The sequence below is a fragment of the Vulpes vulpes genome, chromosome 1 (assembly GCF_048418805.1).
Source record: "Vulpes vulpes isolate BD-2025 chromosome 1, VulVul3, whole genome shotgun sequence".
In the NCBI taxonomy this organism is placed as follows: domain Eukaryota; kingdom Metazoa; phylum Chordata; class Mammalia; order Carnivora; family Canidae; genus Vulpes; species Vulpes vulpes.
In genome coordinates this window covers 167,439,814-167,459,276 of record NC_132780.1, presented here as the reverse complement: position 1 = coordinate 167,459,276, position 19,463 = coordinate 167,439,814, and the positions used below count along the sequence as shown (strand labels likewise).

General features: G+C 41.8%; 1 protein-coding gene and 1 long non-coding RNA gene across 2 annotated transcripts; one reads left to right on the top strand and one right to left on the bottom strand.

Annotated features, from left to right (window-relative positions):
* Positions 1-264: 264 nt before the first annotated feature.
* Positions 265-9,736, bottom strand: LOC140595346 (uncharacterized). Its single transcript, XR_011996888.1, has 3 exons — positions 9,698-9,736; positions 4,188-4,229; positions 265-358 (listed from the first exon to the last, which is right to left on the bottom strand). It is a non-coding gene; the product is annotated as an uncharacterized lncRNA (long non-coding RNA).
* A 4,361-nt stretch (positions 9,737-14,097) lies between these two features.
* HTR1B (5-hydroxytryptamine receptor 1B) lies at positions 14,098-19,224 on the top strand. The gene has a single exon (XM_026007390.2). It carries the CDS (start codon positions 14,981-14,983, stop codon positions 16,148-16,150), a length of 1,170 nt encoding a protein of 389 aa, XP_025863175.1. The 5' UTR covers positions 14,098-14,980; the 3' UTR covers positions 16,151-19,224.
* Positions 19,225-19,463: the final 239 nt, after the last annotated feature.

Genomic DNA, 19,463 nt, shown 5'->3' with positions numbered 1-19,463 from the left:
AAGACATTCAAAAGACAAAAACAAAGTGACACAAAGAATATCCATGGTTAACAGTTTGGCACATATCCTTCTAAACCTTTCAGTTGAATATAGCTTTGATATTCTTTTCAAGTGTACAATTTCTTGCATACCTAAGACGGTCTTCATTTTCTGTTACATAACGATGTTGAATAGTGATTTGGCTGGGTATAGAAATCTGGTTTTGCAACCTTTGTTCTCTCGAAGTTCCGCAGAAATTTATCATTCTCTGGTGATGAAGTACTGATGAAAGAAACCTCTAGCTGCTCTGTTTCCCTTGCTGAAGGTAATTGGTTTTATTTTTCTCTGCATCTGTTCTCACAGGATTTTTAAAAAAATCCTAGAAATAAAACAAACAGGATAGGCTATATTTATATGTATGCCTTTTCTCATTAATTGGCCCAGAATTTATAAGCATTTTAATAAGTATACTTAGATTTCCTTGAATGCATTGACATTTTCTACATTTGTATTATTGACTCTTACATGTCTTCTGGTGCCTTTCTGCAGAATATCCATAGATCTTTATCTTCTCTATCTCCTCTGTTTCATCTCTTTCTTCTTTTTCTCTACATTCTATGATATTCTTAGTTTCTATACTTTTTATCGCTGATTCACTATTCTGTGGCATTACTGTTTTTTCTTAATTAGTATTGGATATTGATATTCAATTTATATTCTTAATTGATTTTATTTTCTTAATTAGACTCAAGTATTAATGTTTTAGAGTTTCCTTATATTCTTGGGGCACCTCAGTGGCTCAGTTGGTAAGTGTCTGTCTTTGGGTCAGATCATGATCTCCTGGTCCTGGGATCGAGCCCTGGGTTGGGAGCCTACTTCTCCCTCTATCTCTGCCCCCACTTTCCTCTTATGTTCTCTCTCTCTCTCATAAATAAATAAAAACTTTAATTCTTCCTTACATTCTTTCCTCATTCAAAACTCTTTGGAACTCTGGCTTCAGAGTAAACATTACTTCCATTGACCCCTCCCTCACCTTAATTCCATGCCCTTACATATCTTTTAAATGTATCTAGAAATTCTCAAATTTTCTTCCTTTTCTTGCAAACAAATCTTTTTCTGCACAATTGTATTTGTTTTTACAACAGTTTTCTTCTTATGTTTTAGCTTTTTTAGTTGCCTTCAATTTGGTTTTGTTTCCAATTTACTTTTATGGAGTCAGATTACCAGAATTAAGACTGACAAAATTAATGTGCAAATATAGATCTAACTTGTCTCTCTTTTTGAGATTTTACTTTTTAAAGCAATCTCTACACACAACATGGGGCTCAAACTCAACCCTGAGTTGAGGAGTCACATGCTTTACCAACTGAGCCAGCCAGGTACACTGAGATTTAACTTCTCTTGTTTTGTAATATTTATTCTGGCTCTTTGCAGATAAACAATAAAATTTTAATCTTTGTCCAACTTTTCAGATAGCCGTAAAATCACTTATAGGTTTAAAATATTTATAAATAGAATATGTACTATTAATATTTGAAAGATATTCTGATATTCTCACACAAAATAAATGTGTAAATACCAAATGTAATGAATATGCAGGCAAGGCTGATAGTTGTTATGTGAACTGTCAAACATATTAAATTTATCATATTTCATCAAATTGAATATTGATAAAAGATGAATTTTTTTTACATTTGCACATCTCTGAAATAAAGCTGTATTTTACGATTACTGGTATATTTCATAATTATGGATATCATTTGTTACACTTGTTTTTTATACCTCTTGAGAAAAAGCTGATAATATATTGCCTTGGGGAAACATATCAGAGCTAATATAAGCACTCTTATAAAAAATGTTGTATTACCAAATGATGTTGTATGGGACAATGTGAAAATTGATGACTGTTGAAAGTGATTCAAAAGACAGTGATTCTTAATGTAAAGAAATTTCAGGAATACACCTTCACAAGTTAATTTCACTTGTTTGTATGTATCCCTGAAACCAGAAGACACCAGAAGACATACGATAAAAAAAATTGTGTTTCAATATGTCTAAAAGAGCTCTTTCAATGGAATAACATAAAAAGTTCTAAATGATGAGGAAGGATTGTGACCATTTGCTACCTTTTTTTTAGTAATACATAAAATAATGGTTCATTTCATTGATGGCTTCTCAGGTTGAATGAAATATGATATACTTCCACATTGGTTGCTGATTCTCATCTAAGCCCACTGAGTGGGATCCTCTCCTACCACAGCCACTTATTCCCCTCCTCTAGGGCCTCTGAGATCTCTCCACATTGCAACAGTGGGCCTCGAAATGGTACTCCTCCCTGATGGTCTGTTCTGATTGGTTGAGGCCATTTCCTGTGACTGAACCAGCATTTCTAACAGGGATCATGGAAATGCCTAGCATCCATTAATGCTAGAAAGTTAACTAATAGATGAGAATACATACTTGGAGCTTCCCAAAAAGTGTGCTGTGAAAATGCTACCGTTGTGTAAGGAAGGTCTGTGCCATGGGACATTCATCAGCCCTCAGGTAGACATGTAGCACCAGAGCTCCCAAAGCTCTATTAACATGGATATTTAAATATTAAATTTCATTCATTTAGGTCTTTGCAAACCCAGCACTTGATATTAATAAAAGCTTAATAAAATATCACTTCAAAAAGATAACCAAATTTGCATATGAGATTCAAAGTACTCAGAAGTTCTTAACCTTTAGGTCCTTATTTAATGAAACAAAGATTTTTTTTTAAAAGATTTTGTTTATTCATGAGAGACACACACACACACAGAGGCAGAGACATAGGCAGAGGAGAAAACAGGCTGCATGCAGGGGCCTGACTTTGGACTCTATCCCAGGATTTTAGGATATCGCCCTGGGCCCGAAGGCAGGCGCTAAACCGCTGAGCCACCCAGGCGTCCGGAAACAAAGAATTTAACACACATGTTCTCGCACAAAGGCAAACAACAACAAAAGCACCAAGCAAAACATCTAAGGAAAAAATGTCTTTTCATCAACAGACAAAGAGGCCAAGACATGATGAAATGTAGTCTAATAAGAATAGTAAGTTGAGTATAGAACACAAATTTGGCAGGAAAGTAAAATTTTCCAATAAGAGAAATCATCATTTTAATAAAGAACATTTTATTCAAGATTAAGAAAAAAAGAACATTATCAGGGCTGCCTCGGTGGCCCAGTTGGTTAAGTGTCTGACTCTTGATTTCAGCTCAGGTCGATCTAGCCCAGTGCTGGGTTCTATGCTCACCTTGAGATTCTCTTTCCCGTTGCCCCCGACCATCTCTCTCTAACACATAAGTAAATAAAATCTTTAAAAAAATAAAAGAAAAATCAGGGGGGCTAATATAATCAAATAATCTTTACTGTGTAAGAAGTACTGATCCAAAAAAAAAGCATTTGGCTGTTTCTATAATCCTGTGTCAGAAATCAGTCTATAAATCTATAAAAGGAAGTTGGAGTTTTATAAAGCTGACAGAACCCAGCTTTATAGTCGAACCTGAGGAGAGTAGAGGTAGATTTGCACATTGACAAATCCATGGAGCAAATCATGGCCATAAAGTATTAAAGAAAATGTGCCTTAATCTTTCTTGTGATTATTGTTTTCACTAAACACATGGGGTAATTGCATAATACAGGAAAAATGAATCCTAGTGCAATTTTTTGGAGGAAAATGGATTTTCAACTCATGTAAGTTGAGACGGTCAGAATAACAACAAAAAATGTACTGTAAAGATACCATTTTACTGGCTGAATGGCAGAGAAATAGAGCAGCTGTTTGTGATCACAGAAGAGATACCAAGCACACAACACCTGGGTATCTCTGTTAACAACAAGACTTCATTAGCAAACATGGTCAAATTTTAAAATCTGAACTTTGGTCACATGGTGGAGCAGAGTTAGCATGCAATGGCACATGCAAGTAAAAGGAAATGTTTCAATATCCTGTACAATTAATGAAATGCAAATCTGCAGAGCCCAAACCCCGTGTTCCCAATTGAATTCTCAGCTGAACCTAGAAATATGATTTTAGGAAATAAACAGAAAGATTGCTATGGTCATCAGGTCCCTCCAATTAATTTTCTCCAACTCATTAGTTCATGTACTCAAAGTGTATTTTAGCTTACGGAAAGGCTGCCATAAAACCATACTAAAAAAACCCCAAAACAAAAATGACTTACTCCATCCCTCTTTCCTTTTTATTGGAACAGGCCATCTGAGGTCTGTAAAGGAGAGGCAGAGAATTACAACACTGACTCATTCACAGAATATTTGTTAGGAGAGTCTAATTAAGGTAAAGCATTTATATTATCTCTAAACTATTGTTGGCATAGAAGGCAATGTGCTTTTGCACTTCATAAACAGTAGCAATAGAAACTTCATTGTGGTGTCTTAACATAAGATCCCAATGCTTGAAAACTTTCTGTCACTGACTCTACATAAATCCTTTTATTTGATGTTTCTTTATTCACTATATATATGTATATGTAAAATCTTCCTTCTAATAAATGCATATTATTGCATCATATGCTGTATGAATATCTTTGAGCAAAATTTGGAGAGCAACTAAAGAATACATTTAAGAAAAACCATCTTCATTTGTATTTAATTTTAAATATTTCTGAATTGCTTATACCTTCACATGGTTCAAAAACCATAGTTATATAAAACATATTTATGAGGAAGTCTAAAAGTTACCCCTGAGCCATCATCCTAAGTCCTTCAGCTCTGTAAGAGATAGGTTAAAAGCTTAAAAAATAATTTAAATAACTTGGGAATTATAGAAAAATTTAAAAAATAGAATGTAGAATTCTTATATCCCCCTACTCCGCTTCTTCTTATGTTAATACCTAACATAATCATGAAACATTTATTAAAATTGAGAAATTAAAATTAGTAGAATATCACTTCTTTCACTAATGGCCTTTCCCCTGTTTCTGAAAGCAATAACGGATTCTGCATTGTATCTCTACAGTATGTCTCCTTGGTCTCATACACTCTGTGATAGTTCCTCAGTCTCTCCTTATCATTCATGACCCTGATATTCTGAAGAATACCACTCAGGCATTTTGTAGAATGTCTAACAGTTTGGGTTTGTGTGATATTTGCCCATGTTTAGACAGTGGTTATGGGTTATGTGGGAAGAATGCTCCTAAGGTGAAGTATCCTCCTGGTATGGTGTGGGTGTGTGCTGGAGGTGTGTGTGGGGGGGGGGGGGGTCAGGAGTAATATCACCAACCACTAGCAACCACTGGCAACTGTTTTCCTCCCCATCTACTTACATTTTCCCAAGTGACATATAAATGGAAGGGTACAATATGTAGATTTTTAGGCCTGCTTTCTTATACTTCAAAATGCATTTAAGATTCATTCATGTTGTTGCATGAATCAGCAGTTGATTCTTGCTGAATAGTATTCTTCCTTTTTATTGCTGAATAATATTCCATCATATAGATGGACTATAGTTTTTGTGTTTACTCATTGATGAAAAGCTATCTGTGTTGTTTCTAAATTTTGGCAATTATGAATAGGGTTACTACAAGCATTCATGTACAGGCACATCAGTTTCACTTCTCTTGGGTAGATAACTTGGAATGGAATTGGAATGTACATTTTACTGTATAATAATCCTGCTAAACTTTTCTCAAGTGGCAGTGCCATTTTGCATTCCCATCCACAAGAGTTCCAATTGCTCCGCATCTTTGTCAGCACTCGATAATGTCAGTACCTTTTTTTTTTTCTTTTTTAGACATTCCAGTAGATGTGTAGTGGTATTACATTTAATTTGTATTTCCCTGATGGTTAATGACATTGACGTTGTTTTATATGCTTATATGTCAACTATTCATCTTCCCTGATGAAAGATCTGTTTTAATCATTTGAGATTTGTGTCTGGTATATATTCTGTGTTTCTAAGTGTTCTTTGTGCCCTTGGAGAAAAAATATATTTTGCAGCTGTTGAAATATAATGTTTTCTATGTCATTTAGCTGAAATTGATTAAGTATACTCTTTCAAATCTTTCATAGCATCACTAAGGTGTTATCATTTTATCAGCTGTTCATTCTATGGTACTGAGAAACTTGTGTTAAAATCTCTAAATTTGATTGTGGACTTGTCTAATACTCCTTTTAGTACCATCAAATTTTGTTTTGTATAGTTTGGGGATATGGTATTAAGATTCTTTTATCTTTCTGTTGGATTGGTGTTTCTTATATTAAAGTCTACCTTTTCTATTAAATAGCCACACCACCTTTCTTATGGATACTGTTTACTTGACATACCATATTCCTATTATTTAATTAAATATTTTTTTAAAAATTTTTATTTGTGGGATGCCTGGGTGGCTCAGCAGTTGAACATCTGCCTTTGGCTCAGGGCCTGATCCCTGATTCCCAGGATCGAGTCCCACATCAGGCTCCTTGCATGGAGCCTGTTTCTCCTCTCTCTGCCTGTGTCTTGCCTCTCTTTCTGTGTTTTTCATGTATAAATAAATAAAATCTTTAAAAAATAAATTTTTATTTGAGAGACGGAGAACATAAGCAGGGTGAGAGGGAAAAGCAGATTCCCTGCTGAGCAGGGATTCCCAAGATAGGGCTCAATCCCAGGACCCTGGGATCATAACCTGAGCCAGGGCAGATGCTTAACCTACTGAGCCACCCAGGAATCTCCATTTAGGTTTTAAATATCTGTGGTTTTTTTTTTTTTTATTACAGTATGTAGTCTGTGAAAGTGTATAGGTAGATCTAATCTCTTTTATTTTGTCTGATAATTTTTAAAATTTTAATTGGTATGTTGAATCTATTTACACTTAATGAAATTACTAATGCTTTTGGGTTTAAATGTACTATCCTTGCAATTTGTTTTCTTTATACCCTGTGGTTCATTGTTTCTTTATTCCTTCTCTTCTAGCTTTTATGTATTAATCAACTACTTGTGCTATTCTATTTATATCCTTGCATCGATTTTTAATTACTACCTTAGAAATTTTACAGTAATCCATCCTTGACTTTTTAGGATTTAACTTGAATACCTTGTCACTTTTTTTTTCTAACAGTGTAAAACTTTTATTATGGCTCACTCTGTTTATCCCCATTCTTTTTGGGTAGCAGCTCTTCATGTTACTGTGGTCATATATTTTACTTCCACATTTGTTATAAACCCTATAAGACATCATTGCTATCATTATACATGATTAACTACTATTTTATATTTTCTTATATATTTATAGCCTCCCACATTCTTCATTCTTCCTTTCAGCTTGTGCTTCCATTTGGTATTATTTTTATTCAGCCTGAAGAACTTCCTTTCTTACCTCATCCAGTCCCATCGGGCTGTCAACAAACTTTTCCACCTTTCATTTGGCTGAAAACGTTTGTGTTTCACCTCCATTCTTGGAGGATATTAGTTCTAAGTATGGAACTCTAGGTTGACAATTTTAAATTTTTTTCAGCTATTATAAGGTGTCATTACATTATCTCCTGACTTTTATAATTTCTGACAACAAGTTAACCACAGCCTTACTGTGGTAATGTGTGAAGGTAATGTGAAGGTCATGTGTCTTTTTCTTTGTCAGTTTGATGAATTTTTTCTTTTTCAAGAGTTTTCAGCAATTTGAGCATTATGTGCTTAGCTGTGGCTTTCTTTGTATGTATTCTGGCCACAATTCTTTGAGCTTCTTTTAATTATTTGAGGTGTCTTTGTTGGATCTATTCACCCAACAAATGCATTTCTGGAAATTCTTGGAAATTAGCTCTTGAAATACTTTTCATTTCCCATTCTTTTGTTCCTCTGTTTCTCTGCATGTATTTTAGTTATCTGAGTCAGTCTAAGACTTTTACATTCTTGTTCTTTTCTTTGTATTTGTCTTCTCTCTGTGCTTCAGTTTAGACATTTATTTTTTTAACTTTATGAAGTTACTATTTTGAGTGTGCTATTACACCCATTCAGTGAGTACTTAAAATCAAATACAAGATGTTTATTTCTAGAGTGTCCATTTGACTCTATTTTTAGAGTCTTATTCACTGTTGAAATTCTCTATATTTTAATCTATTTTTCCCATTTCCCTTTATTTTCCTGAATACATTAATCATAGTTATTTTAAAGTTCTTTTCTGCTTACTCTACTATCTGCATTGCACATGGATTTACCTCTATGTTCTAGTTTTTTTCAGTTATTATCATTGGTCACACTTTTATCACTACTATGCATGTATCATTTATTTTTATTTTTATTTTTTTAATAAATTAATTTTTATTGGTGTTCAATTTACCAACATACAGAAAAACACCCAGTGCTCATCCCATCCAGTGTCCCCCTCAGTGCCCATCACCCATTCCCCCCCAACCCCCGCCCTCCTCCCCTTCCACCACCCCTAGTTCGTTTCCCAGAGTTAGGAGTCTTTATGTTCTGTCTCCTTGCATGTATCATTTAAAAGGCTGTAATCAGATATTGTATATAAATGTACTTTAGAGGCTCTAAATGATATTGTTTTGTCCAAAGAGTATTCACTCTTTCCTAAGTTAGGTATAATGCATGAAGAACTGTCCATATCAGTCTGTCAGACATGGAGCTGAGTCAAGGCTGCTTTGCAGTTAGACTCAGTCTTTCTGTGATTCATCCTGTTCTTTGGGTCTTGCCATCCTGGCCCTTTGATTGAAAGCCTGAAAGGTGTATGTCTCCTAAGGGAAGACCAGTGATGTTTCATGCAGAGCTCTTTTCTCTAGAGGGTCTTTTTCTTCTAAGCACTCCAAAACTGTGGGGGGATTTCAAATTGTCTGTTAGAATTTTCCTATCCACTCCTTAGGTCTCCTATTTTGCTGCAACACATAGCAAATGTCCACAGTGGAAATTGGCCATGCATTTGGGGTTCTTCTAGATTCCAAACTGCCACACTGATCCTAATGACTATCAAAATCTCTGCCTGTTTCTCTTTTCCCAGTAGAGTTCTACTTGGACCAAGTGTAATCCATGGCCTGTGCCCAGAATTAGCAAATGTCTCAAGGAAACAAAACAGGCAGCAATCATTAGTTTGTATGGGAAATACTCATCCTTTTCCAGAATCTTAGTTCATATAATTCTGGTTTTGATAACTTTTCAAACTTAATAGTTTGCAAGTTTTCCAGTTGTTACTTTCAGAATGCTGAATTGTCATGGTCTCTTTATATGTTCTTCAGAAGCAGAACCCATTTCTCAGAATTTCTGAACTTGGAACAGATTCAGATTAGTTTCTACAATATGACTGAAGCTGAGGGAGTCAACCTCAAGAGGTATTAATGGTGGAAAAGATTTTCAACAGTGTGGAGAAAGCTTGCCTACCATGAAATAGATGAAAGAAGCCAATATACAAACAGCAACAGAGTCCTGCTAGTGATCCAGAATGCTGGCTGCTCCTTGGGCTCAGTTGCATTCCTTCAGGGTCCAAAGCTTGGTGGCCCAATTCTTCTTTTGATTTTGAGGGACCCCACTCTCCCTGAAACAAATCTTCCTTTGTTTTTAGGTGCGATTAGACTGGTTTTCTATCACTTGCAATAAAAGTGTGAGTTAATACTCTTTACTATTAAATGTGTTAACATAAATCATAATGTTATTTACATTATTTTAGGTTTTTTATTTTTTAAAGTTTAACCTAAACCTTCCTATTTTGTAATAATGATTACATGCTGTAGCATCATATTGCATTCAGATGCTTACCTGACATAGTTTCTGATCCACTTATGATATGATGCTTCTAATCTTCAGCAACCTTGGAAATCATATAGCCAAACATGTTAGAAGTGTATATAAAGTAAGAAGAAGTAAGATCTGAATGAGGATAGGAGGAGCTCTTTTATACATTAAGTGCAAAAGTTGTAGTGCATTGGAATTTAAATTTATTTTTGCTTATATTGTTGGTTTTGGTAGGTTCTAAGTAGATGAACTTTGTGATTTCTGGTTGGTCAGATTTGAATAATTTTCTTACTGGGAATAGGCCTCTTGCTTTTCCCCCCTAACTCTTAGGGGGAAAAAGTCAATATGTTCAACACACAGGGGAAAAAAAGCAATTCAATTTTTTAAGGTTATTTTTCTAACAGATATTTAACCTAAGGTGGTTAAATAAGTTGTATGTATCCATACATAAACACATAACAGAGTTACAAAGCAGGATTAATTTATGGCAGCCTAGCATTTAGGGAATAGAGCACCTAGTTTTGTTATTTGGCATTAAAAATCCCTCTAAGCACACAACACATGAGTACTCTGACACCAAGTCTAGTGCCCAATGTGGGGGTCAATGATTATGAAGAAGGAGCTGAGCCTCAGAGGGTCTGTGACCCCAGAAGAGGTCTGTGAAAACTGTATGTACATGTCTGTCTATGTTCATTCATCTGAACATTTCCATACTTCCCTGAAACAAGACATAAGTAAGACTTGTAATTTTATTACTACCAGTATACTTTTTAAGGAATAGTTCCCAAAGGAAATAGAAGAGGAACCAAAACCCCACTACCACCACAGGTGAGAACGTTGTGCAGAGCTCCTGATCTCTGGCTGTCCATTTCCTGGGTGGGAGTTTAAAAAACAAAAGCAAAAACCAAGACAAGTGGCCATAGACTGAGGAAGCAGGACTTGCAAAATGTAGTTTGCCAGGTCCCCACATTTTCTGGTTAGGGACTGGTTGTGATTTTTCAAGTAGTGGGGATGGAGAATGTGAGATTGCACTTCCCTCTATTAAAGGAGCAAAGCGACTGGAAGTTTGAGTGTTTTGTTTTGTTATCGCAGCAAAGCACGGATTAACTCAAAACTACTTTCCTTGCTCCTGTGCTTAAGACTCACTTTCTGGGAAACACAGAGAAGACTCTGTGGGGGTGCTGCAAACGTGACCCAAGCGCCCCCGACACTGGCTGGCTGGCCGGCTCCCAGGCAAGACAGAGTTGTTGCAGGAAGTTCTAGGGGCTATTTGTTGTGGTTTCCTGGAGGTGGAAGGAGCTTCTCGTCACAGCATTTGCCTCGCTAGCGCCGCGCTGCCAACTTCGAAGCCTGCGCCTCGCATTTCGCTGCATCAGCAGTTGCAAATCTTTCTGGCTTAGGCAAAGTCTCTCCGAGAGGCGCTTTTTCTCCGGTCCCCCCCACCGGTCACCACCACGTCAGGCTTCGTGTCTGATCACAGCCTTGACTGAGGTTCCAGGGTTATCGTCCACGTCTCCAGCTTCTGCTTAAGGTCCACCGCGTGGGGCACACGGATTTGCAGTCTTACTGGCCGGTGGCCAAACAAGAGCTTATTTCAACCCAAATAACCTTTGCTGCACTCTGCCACCTAACTTCGAGCTTTTCCAGCTTTTCCAGCTCTTGGTTCCCCCCCTTGCCCTCCTGCCCAGTGTGTGTGAGCCGAGTTTCCAGCTCACTCGGAGGGAGTTTCCTCCCAGCGCCGCGGGGGACTGCAGAGCCGGCCGCGCGCCCAGCGCCCTAGGGCCCCTCCTCTGTAGGGGAGACCCAAGCAGAGGTGACTTTAAAGGTGCCTTGCTCTCCTGAGTGTTTCCCAGACGTGCAGCCACGTGCAAACATCTATATGCTAAAGGTGGGAAATGAGGGAGCCAAATTAATGAAACGTGGTTCTCCACCAAACCTACCTAAGTCCCCTCTGCATGACAGCTCCGTGTGCTCATGCAGTTCTTAACCGAAGCTTAGAAAAATCAAACTGCGCGCAAAGGTGGCAGATTCCACCCAGGCTTCGCGAAGCAGTGAAAAGAGTGGCTGAAGAAAGCCACAGGTTCCCTAAGTCGCTGAATCCAAGCCCTAGAAGAAGCAAGTGGTTTTCTCCTTTGCACGCCCCTGGAGACGAAATTTAAAAAGGAAAGGCTGCCTGCAGCTTGGTAAAATTCCTCTCTGCCTTCCTCCGCTTCGCATCCTTCCAACAGTTCTCCTCATCTTGCCCTGCTCCCCTAAGATAGCAGGAAAATAGTTTTCCTGGCACACCCCGCACCCGCAACCACACACACTTTTGCTCCATCCTGGTCAACGCCCCCACCTAGTGGTTTCGGCTCGCCTGCCTGCCTTGCTTTCCTCTGCCGCGATTTCTAAGAGTGCTGCAGTTAAAAAAAAAAAAAATTAAAAAAAAAAAAGGAAGAAGAAGTAGAAAAGAAGTCTCTTGAGGCGCCTGATGTGGGTGGGTGGGATTGGAGGATGGGCAGGACCCCTTAATATGTGGTGCAAATGAGGCTTAACGTTAGCAGGAGCTTTGCTGGGCACTGGAACTGGAAGAGAGGAAGGAGGTTTGCTTTTATCCCCAGAGTGGCTTTGCAGACCCAGACCAGTTGCAGATGGAGACCTGCCACCTGAAGGAGTACTCTCACTCTCAATGCAAGAATGTGCTCTTTTCTTCATAATATGTAAAGTTGTAAGAATGTATGCTAATTACCGACTTGTTTATGTGGTTATTGTCTATCTGCCCTTCTGTAAGCTGCTCGAAAACTGGGTCTGTGTATATATATCCCATTAGACCCTGATGTCTAGAATTCCCAGCACAGATTAAGCACTCTATTTTTGCTTGCCTACCTGGTTTAGGGAGGAGGAAAATAAGAGAACTCGGGTTAGGGTTGTGTCACCTTGGGTGAAAAGCCCTTCTCTCATAGGACCTCAATTATTCTTCTAAACAAAATGGATTGGCGAGATAATCTTGGTCCCTAGATTGAATCATTCTCTTTAAAATATGCTTACACTTAAGCTGATACATTCACTTATGATAATAGAGGTCATTGAATGCATTATACCTGCCAAACATTGAGCTAGGTGCTAGAAACTCCTAGTTGAGATCACTTAGTTCTTGGGGCTAAAAGTACATTGCCCTTTCCTGGTGCTTTTCTTTAAACTTTCTCTGACTTGTACTTCTACTCCACATTTGTTTCTGTTAAGGTTGGAGGAGGAAGTAAGCAGCAGGGACCTCAGGTTGTGGGACCTGGGAGCTGGCATTGCTCCATACCGCATATGGCTGATAACCTGATGTATTTGTTGACAGCAAAGAAGACACACTGGTGGTGATGGTCCAAAAGCCTGTTTTTTTTTTCTTTTCTTTTCTTTCTTTTCTCTTTTCTTTTCTTTTCTTTTCTTTTCTTTTCTTTCTTTTCTTTTTTCTTTTCTTTTCTTTCTTTTTTTTTCCTTCCTTCCTTCCTTCCTTCCTTCCTTCCTTCCTTCCTTCCTTCCTTCCTTCTTTTTCTCTTTTCTTTTGAATTTTGTTGACCTCCTTTCTAGGCAAGCTGGGGGAGGGAAGGTGCTTACAGTGAACTGTTTTCCAGTGGCACTTAACTGCTGAGCAGCTGGAGAGGGAGGATGGAATGGAAGGTTGTTTCACATACGGTAGGCTTCGGCTTGGCTTGTGATACTTTTACATTTTTGTAGACAGCTTTTTTTTTTTTTTCTTCCCCTGTTGGCCCATAAAGGGGAGGCACTGAATGGAAAGCACAGATTTCTAAAACCAGATATGAAAAATTAGTTTGTATTGCATCAGAGTTAAGTATGACTTGATACCCGAAGTTTAAAATGCACTATTGGTCATTTCCTTCTAAGGCGATATAATTACTGGCGCCTCCTTCTAACCTGGGTGTGGTCCGTAGGGCTGGATAAAATTCCTGAGTGGAGAGGTCAGAGCCTGGGGCTGGCTCCGCCTAGCACTGGTCTGCTGGGGTGGGGGGTGGTAAGTCGAAGCCCAGGAAGGTAACGCGGGGATGTGCCTCTGCCCGCGGCCGAGGGCGTGGATCTAACTGGAGGGCCGCGGTGCAAGCTCCGAAGAGGACGGAGACAAGGACAGGACGCCCTCATTCCCGATCCTGGCCAGAACTGCGGCGCCTGGGTGTCAGGATTGGGGGGTGGGGGTGGGGGTGGGGGTGGGGTCAGGGGATGGGTACTGGGGAGAGAGGGCGGTAGGACCCGGCGGGAAGCTTCCTTGGCCGGGGAGGGAACCGAGCGGGAGGAAAGGAGGGAGGGGGAGAGAAAAGGGGAAGGTGATGGGGAGCGGGCGTCCGCACTTGCCGAGCCGCACGAGTTGCACGGCTCCGGCGGACCGGACCCGGACCCGGACTCTATAAAAGGAGCCCATCTGCTCTGCCGCTCACACGCTCCTCCCGGGCTGGCGCGCGCAGCGTTGCTCCAGCTCCCCGAGACACCTGCCCCTCGCCCGCGTGCCGCGCCAGGTCCCCCAGACCCGTGCGCCCCGCAGCATGGCTCCAAGCGGTGCCTGGGGGGCCGAGGTGGAGGCGGCGGGGGCGGCGCGTTGCGAGCGGCCGCAGCCCCCCTCCCCGAAAGCCCCCTCCCGCGGCCGCGTCTCGGGGCAGCTAGCCCGAGGGGCCAGCGCGTGAAAAGGAGCGAGGGCAGGGCTCGGGCGCGAGGCGCGGCGCGGCGCAGCGCGGCTCGCAGACTTCACCCCACCCAGCCCCGGCGGCCCGAAGCCGCCGCAGGAGACTGCCCGGGTCCGGGGAGGGGGGCGGGGATGCGAGACCGGGACTCCTCGAAGGCCTGCCAGCTTTGGTCTCGACAGCTAGGAAACTCGTGCGGGCCGATTCTGCAGATCCGGGAGCGCCCGGGTCAGGAGACTCAGCCCCGAGCAATTGGGGTAAGAGACCCCACCTGGCTTGATGCTCTCCGCTCAGACAGTACAGCGCCCTCCGCCGCGAGGCGCCTAGGCGCGGTTCGGAGCGCAGCGGGGTTTCGGTGGGCCCGTCCCTAGCGACCCCGGGCTGAGACGGGGCGCGGAGAGCAGCGGGCAGGGGCGCGGCGGCAGCGCCGGGCGCTCGGGAAGTGCAGGGGACGCGCTCGCCTGCCGGGGCTGCCGCGCCCTTGACCTCTCTGGGTTGGGCGGGGAATCGGGGTGGAAGGCGCACCGAGGAGCCCACGGGACTGCCTGGCGACCGGGAAGCCAGACTGTGGTATCTCCGCGGGCCTCCCCCCTTTCCTCGCTCGCTCCATGCCCCAGGGCTGCGCTCCGGAGCCCCGGCGAGGCGAGACATGGAAGACGCCGGCACTCCGTGCGCCCCGCCGCCGCCCGCGGGCTCCCAGACCGGGGCGCCTCCGGCCAACCTGTCTTCGGCTCCGCACAACTGCAGCGCCGAGGGCTACATCTACCAGGACTCCATCGCGCTGCCCTGGAAAGTGCTCCTGGCCATTCTGCTGGCACTCCTCACCTTGGCCACCACGCTCTCCAACGCCTTTGTGATCGCCACGGTGTACCGGACCCGGAAGCTGCACACCCCGGCCAACTACCTGATTGCCTCCCTGGCGGTCACCGACCTGCTCGTGTCCATCCTGGTGATGCCCATCAGCACCATGTACGCGGTCACCGGCCGCTGGACGCTGGGCCAGGTGGTCTGCGACTTGTGGCTGTCGTCGGACATCACCTGTTGCACGGCCTCCATCCTGCACCTCTGCGTCATCGCCCTGGACCGCTACTGGGCCATCACGGACGCCGTGGAGTACTCCGCCAAAAGGACTCCCAAGAGGGCCGCGGTCATGATCGCGCTCGTGTGGGTCTTCTCCATCTCCATCTCGCTGCCGCCCTTCTTCTGGCGTCAAGCCAAAGCCGAGGAGGAGGTGTCGGACTGCGTGGTGAACACCGACCACATCCTCTACACCGTGTACTCCACGGTGGGCGCCTTCTACTTCCCCACCCTGCTCCTCATCGCCCTCTACGGCCGCATCTACGTGGAGGCCCGCTCCCGCATTCTGAAACAGACGCCCAACAGGACGGGCAAGCGCCTGACCCGAGCCCAGCTGATAACCGACTCCCCCGGGTCCACGTCCTCGGTCACCTCCGTGAACTCGCGGGCTCCCGACGTGCCCAGCGAATCCGGGTCCCCGGTGTACGTGAACCAAGTCAAAGTGCGAGTCTCCGACGCCCTGCTGGAGAAGAAGAAACTCATGGCCGCCAGGGAGCGCAAAGCCACCAAGACCCTGGGGATCATTTTGGGAGCCTTCATCGTGTGCTGGCTGCCCTTCTTCATCATCTCCCTGGTGATGCCGATTTGCAAGGATGCCTGCTGGTTCCACCTGGCCATCTTTGACTTCTTCACGTGGCTGGGCTATCTCAACTCCCTTATCAACCCCATCATCTATACCATGTCCAATGAGGACTTCAAACAAGCATTCCATAAACTGATACGCTTTAAGTGCGCAAGTTGACTTGTCAGTTGCAATGGGGTAGCCCGAGCGGCCTTTGGGGACCATGCTGGGTCTGGTTCCACAGGTAGGTCGACTCTTCTTTCACTGTTACTGGGTCAGATTGAGGCTCTGTCTTCTGGGCAGTGGATCCTGAGAAGCCAGGACAGCCCTGAGAGCGCTCCGAGAGGAGAACTGTTCCAGCTACAGACAGAGCTTCCCTGCTGAGGAGGAGGCTCGCCTTCTGCCCTCAACCCCCAGGTCCGGCACTGACCCCCGTGGCAGCCAATCACAAGGGAGGGTTGTGACTTTGTAAAAATCCGTCATGGAAGGGGGATCCCTGCCCTGCCTTGGTATCACGGATCATGCCCTCTAGAACCCGTGGTCCCTGTAGCTGTCTGAAGCCTGAGGCAGATCTACACACAGCCCGGCAGTACTTGAACTAGACGCGTGATACCCTGTGTTTGGGGGAGAACTTTGTGTTACAGCTTCACTTGAGAAGAGTTACTTGGGCGTCCTTCAGTCTCCAGTTGGTTTATTTAAACTTGGTTGGAGAAACTTGTGGATTTGGTGCTTCAAACCTTATGTGTGGCTTGGATGGTGCAGAGAAACCTGGAAGAGTTAACAGCAAAACGCTGATGTCGAGATCTCTATTTTTATTATAATTGAAACTGTATGGGGTGGGGCGGGGGTGGGAACGGGAGATGGGGGAGCATTAAACTGAGAACCCACACCTATGGTTGTTTGTTTTCTGCAGATTTGTAATTTTTTTAATTCTTATTTAGTGATCGTCAAACCACGTTTTTAACAACTCAGACAAAATATTATGTGTGCTAGTGCCAAAGTCTGCAGATTGCTTTATTTTTCCTCCTGATTACATGTACCTGTTCTTTTACACATTTAAATCCTCATAAATGAAGGATATGATGGGTGACTCAGCCCAAGCTGCTGATATATTTCTTATTAATGCAGTCAATTACACTGATGAGTATACACTGCTCCTTACCAAGGAAAGTATCCTTATTCCTTCTCCAATTCAGTGGGATGTAAAGGAGACTGATAAAATAGAAATGGTTCTTCTATAATTAAGGAATGGGGGTGATAGGAGGATGTATATTTTGACTTGTAAAAAATCTTAAATGCATGAGACTTTTTTCTGATAGTCATTTGCACTCCTTCCCATCTGTAATTCCTATGTGTGCTAACATATAAAGTAACCGAGAGAACCAGCTCCTTTTTCCAAACATCTTCAAAATACATTAAGAACCCAAAAAAACAATATTGAAGAAAAAAAAAAACTTGTTTATTTCCCCTTGCTATTGAAATTTGGGTGGGAACAAAAATTATTAGAAAATGTCATGCAAGGACTTTATAAAAGCTCAGAGAAGCTAAAATTGAGCCTGTTTTTCCTGTAACTCATGGAACCAAACCTGACTTAACCAGGCAATCAGGGAACTGACAAGCTATTGAACCTTGGAAATTCGTCACTGATCTGATACCTCAATGAATATAATAGCAGTAATAGTTTATATTTATCTGCCTTTAAAAATTTCAGAAATACCTAGTCATTATCTCAAATTAACTCTGAGGACTCTCCAACACAGGGAAAGATCACACAACAAAAGATGAGAAATACATTATCTAAATAAAAAGGAGTAGCCCTGAAGGATCATCTGCACAGAAAAAAGGAGAAAAAAATAAAATTAAATATTTGAATGTGGAGCATTTAATATGCCAAAGAAGATTCACACTCCATTCTTCAGAGAGCTTTCTGCAGTCTGATACCTTTTGTCTGCAGAAGCAAGTTGTCTTTGTAAAATGGATTCACTCCCTGCTTGAAGCTCCCCAGACCAGACTGTCAGACAATAGATGCTTTGAGCTCAAGTAGGCTGCTGCTTTCTTACTGTGCAGACCTTCACTCTGGGGTAATGACTCTTGAAAATATACTATTCAAAAGTTCACGCATAAACTAAGTAAAAAAGGGAATGAATTTTGATCAACATTTACACTTGTCACTGAAGTAAAATAAAATTTTAGGCATCAGACAATCTCTATATTTCTGTTATATCCCCAGGGTTTTTGTTTGTTTGTGACATTTCTCCTATGGAGAAATCTAACTTACTATGGATAGGAATGTGCCTACAGCACGGTATTTGTTTCTATGTTACCAATATGTTTGTCTTTTGTCTATGCAGCTGTGTTTTCTTTGGGCCTAAGAAACAATTTAGTCAACTTCTAGGAGCCTGAGGGGGAAAAATTAATTGAAATAAATAGTCACTTACAAATGAAGTCTTTATAGGGCACCTACAATGATTGTGTCCTCATATGTACAAAACATGGTCAATTTAGTCACATGGGTTGTTTGCCATTTGTAGATTACCCACTTGCGGTTTTGCTTTATTATTTGGCTGAATTGACTGAATTTGAGGCATATTGTGCGAAGTAGAAGCTTGCAAACCCTTGTAGTTCTAAGAGATCTAGAATCATCATACAGCATTGCACATGATAATGCAAAGTGTACTCATCCCAAGGGTATGTAGTTAAGACTGTTAAGTTCCTCGTCAGTTACTGCTGCATCTAGCATAGTTCGTTTCATAAACTAGACATATGGCTTTTTCGCAGAACATAAAATGGGAGATGGAAATGTTTAACTTACATAGAAATGAAAATACATTTTCATTGGCTGTGGTAACAAATAACATTTGCCATATTGTTGAATTGCACAAAATTTCACGCAAATATATGAATGTATACTCATTCAAAAATACCAATATTGTCTTGTGTTTCTAGAAATTTTAGAGTTTCCTTTTTAAAAATGGACACGGCACCCATGAATGAATGGTTATTGAGTTCAACAAATTTCCTACAGAATAATATTCTTCACTTTTCTTCTCTATTACCTTAGTTTTATCTTCTTTAACCAGGAAGCCCTGGGAGGACTATAATTCACTCAAGCAGTAAAATCTCAGATTATGTGTATTTGATGGAGTTGCTGTGACTGAAAATTGCCTTTGGTGTTCCACCTTTCAACAAATGTGTAATTGGAAATGAAATTTAGGAAAATAATGAAATAAAGTCCTTTTCGTGTTAAAAAAAAAGTGGATGGTGATTCTATTATGGAAAGATTGGTTCTTTGGATTCTGGGTTGCAGTTAGGACTTTGAACCTTCAAGAGAGAATAATTGATGAGAAACAATAGTGTGGTAGACTGGCAAGTACGGTCACACTGGGAGGATTTAGTTTGTAGGAAGCATTTAAAAGGAATGAGGCAGATCATGCTCTCACATTCTGCAAAGAAGGTAAAGATCACCGTCACAAGAGTTCTCCAGATCCCTGTT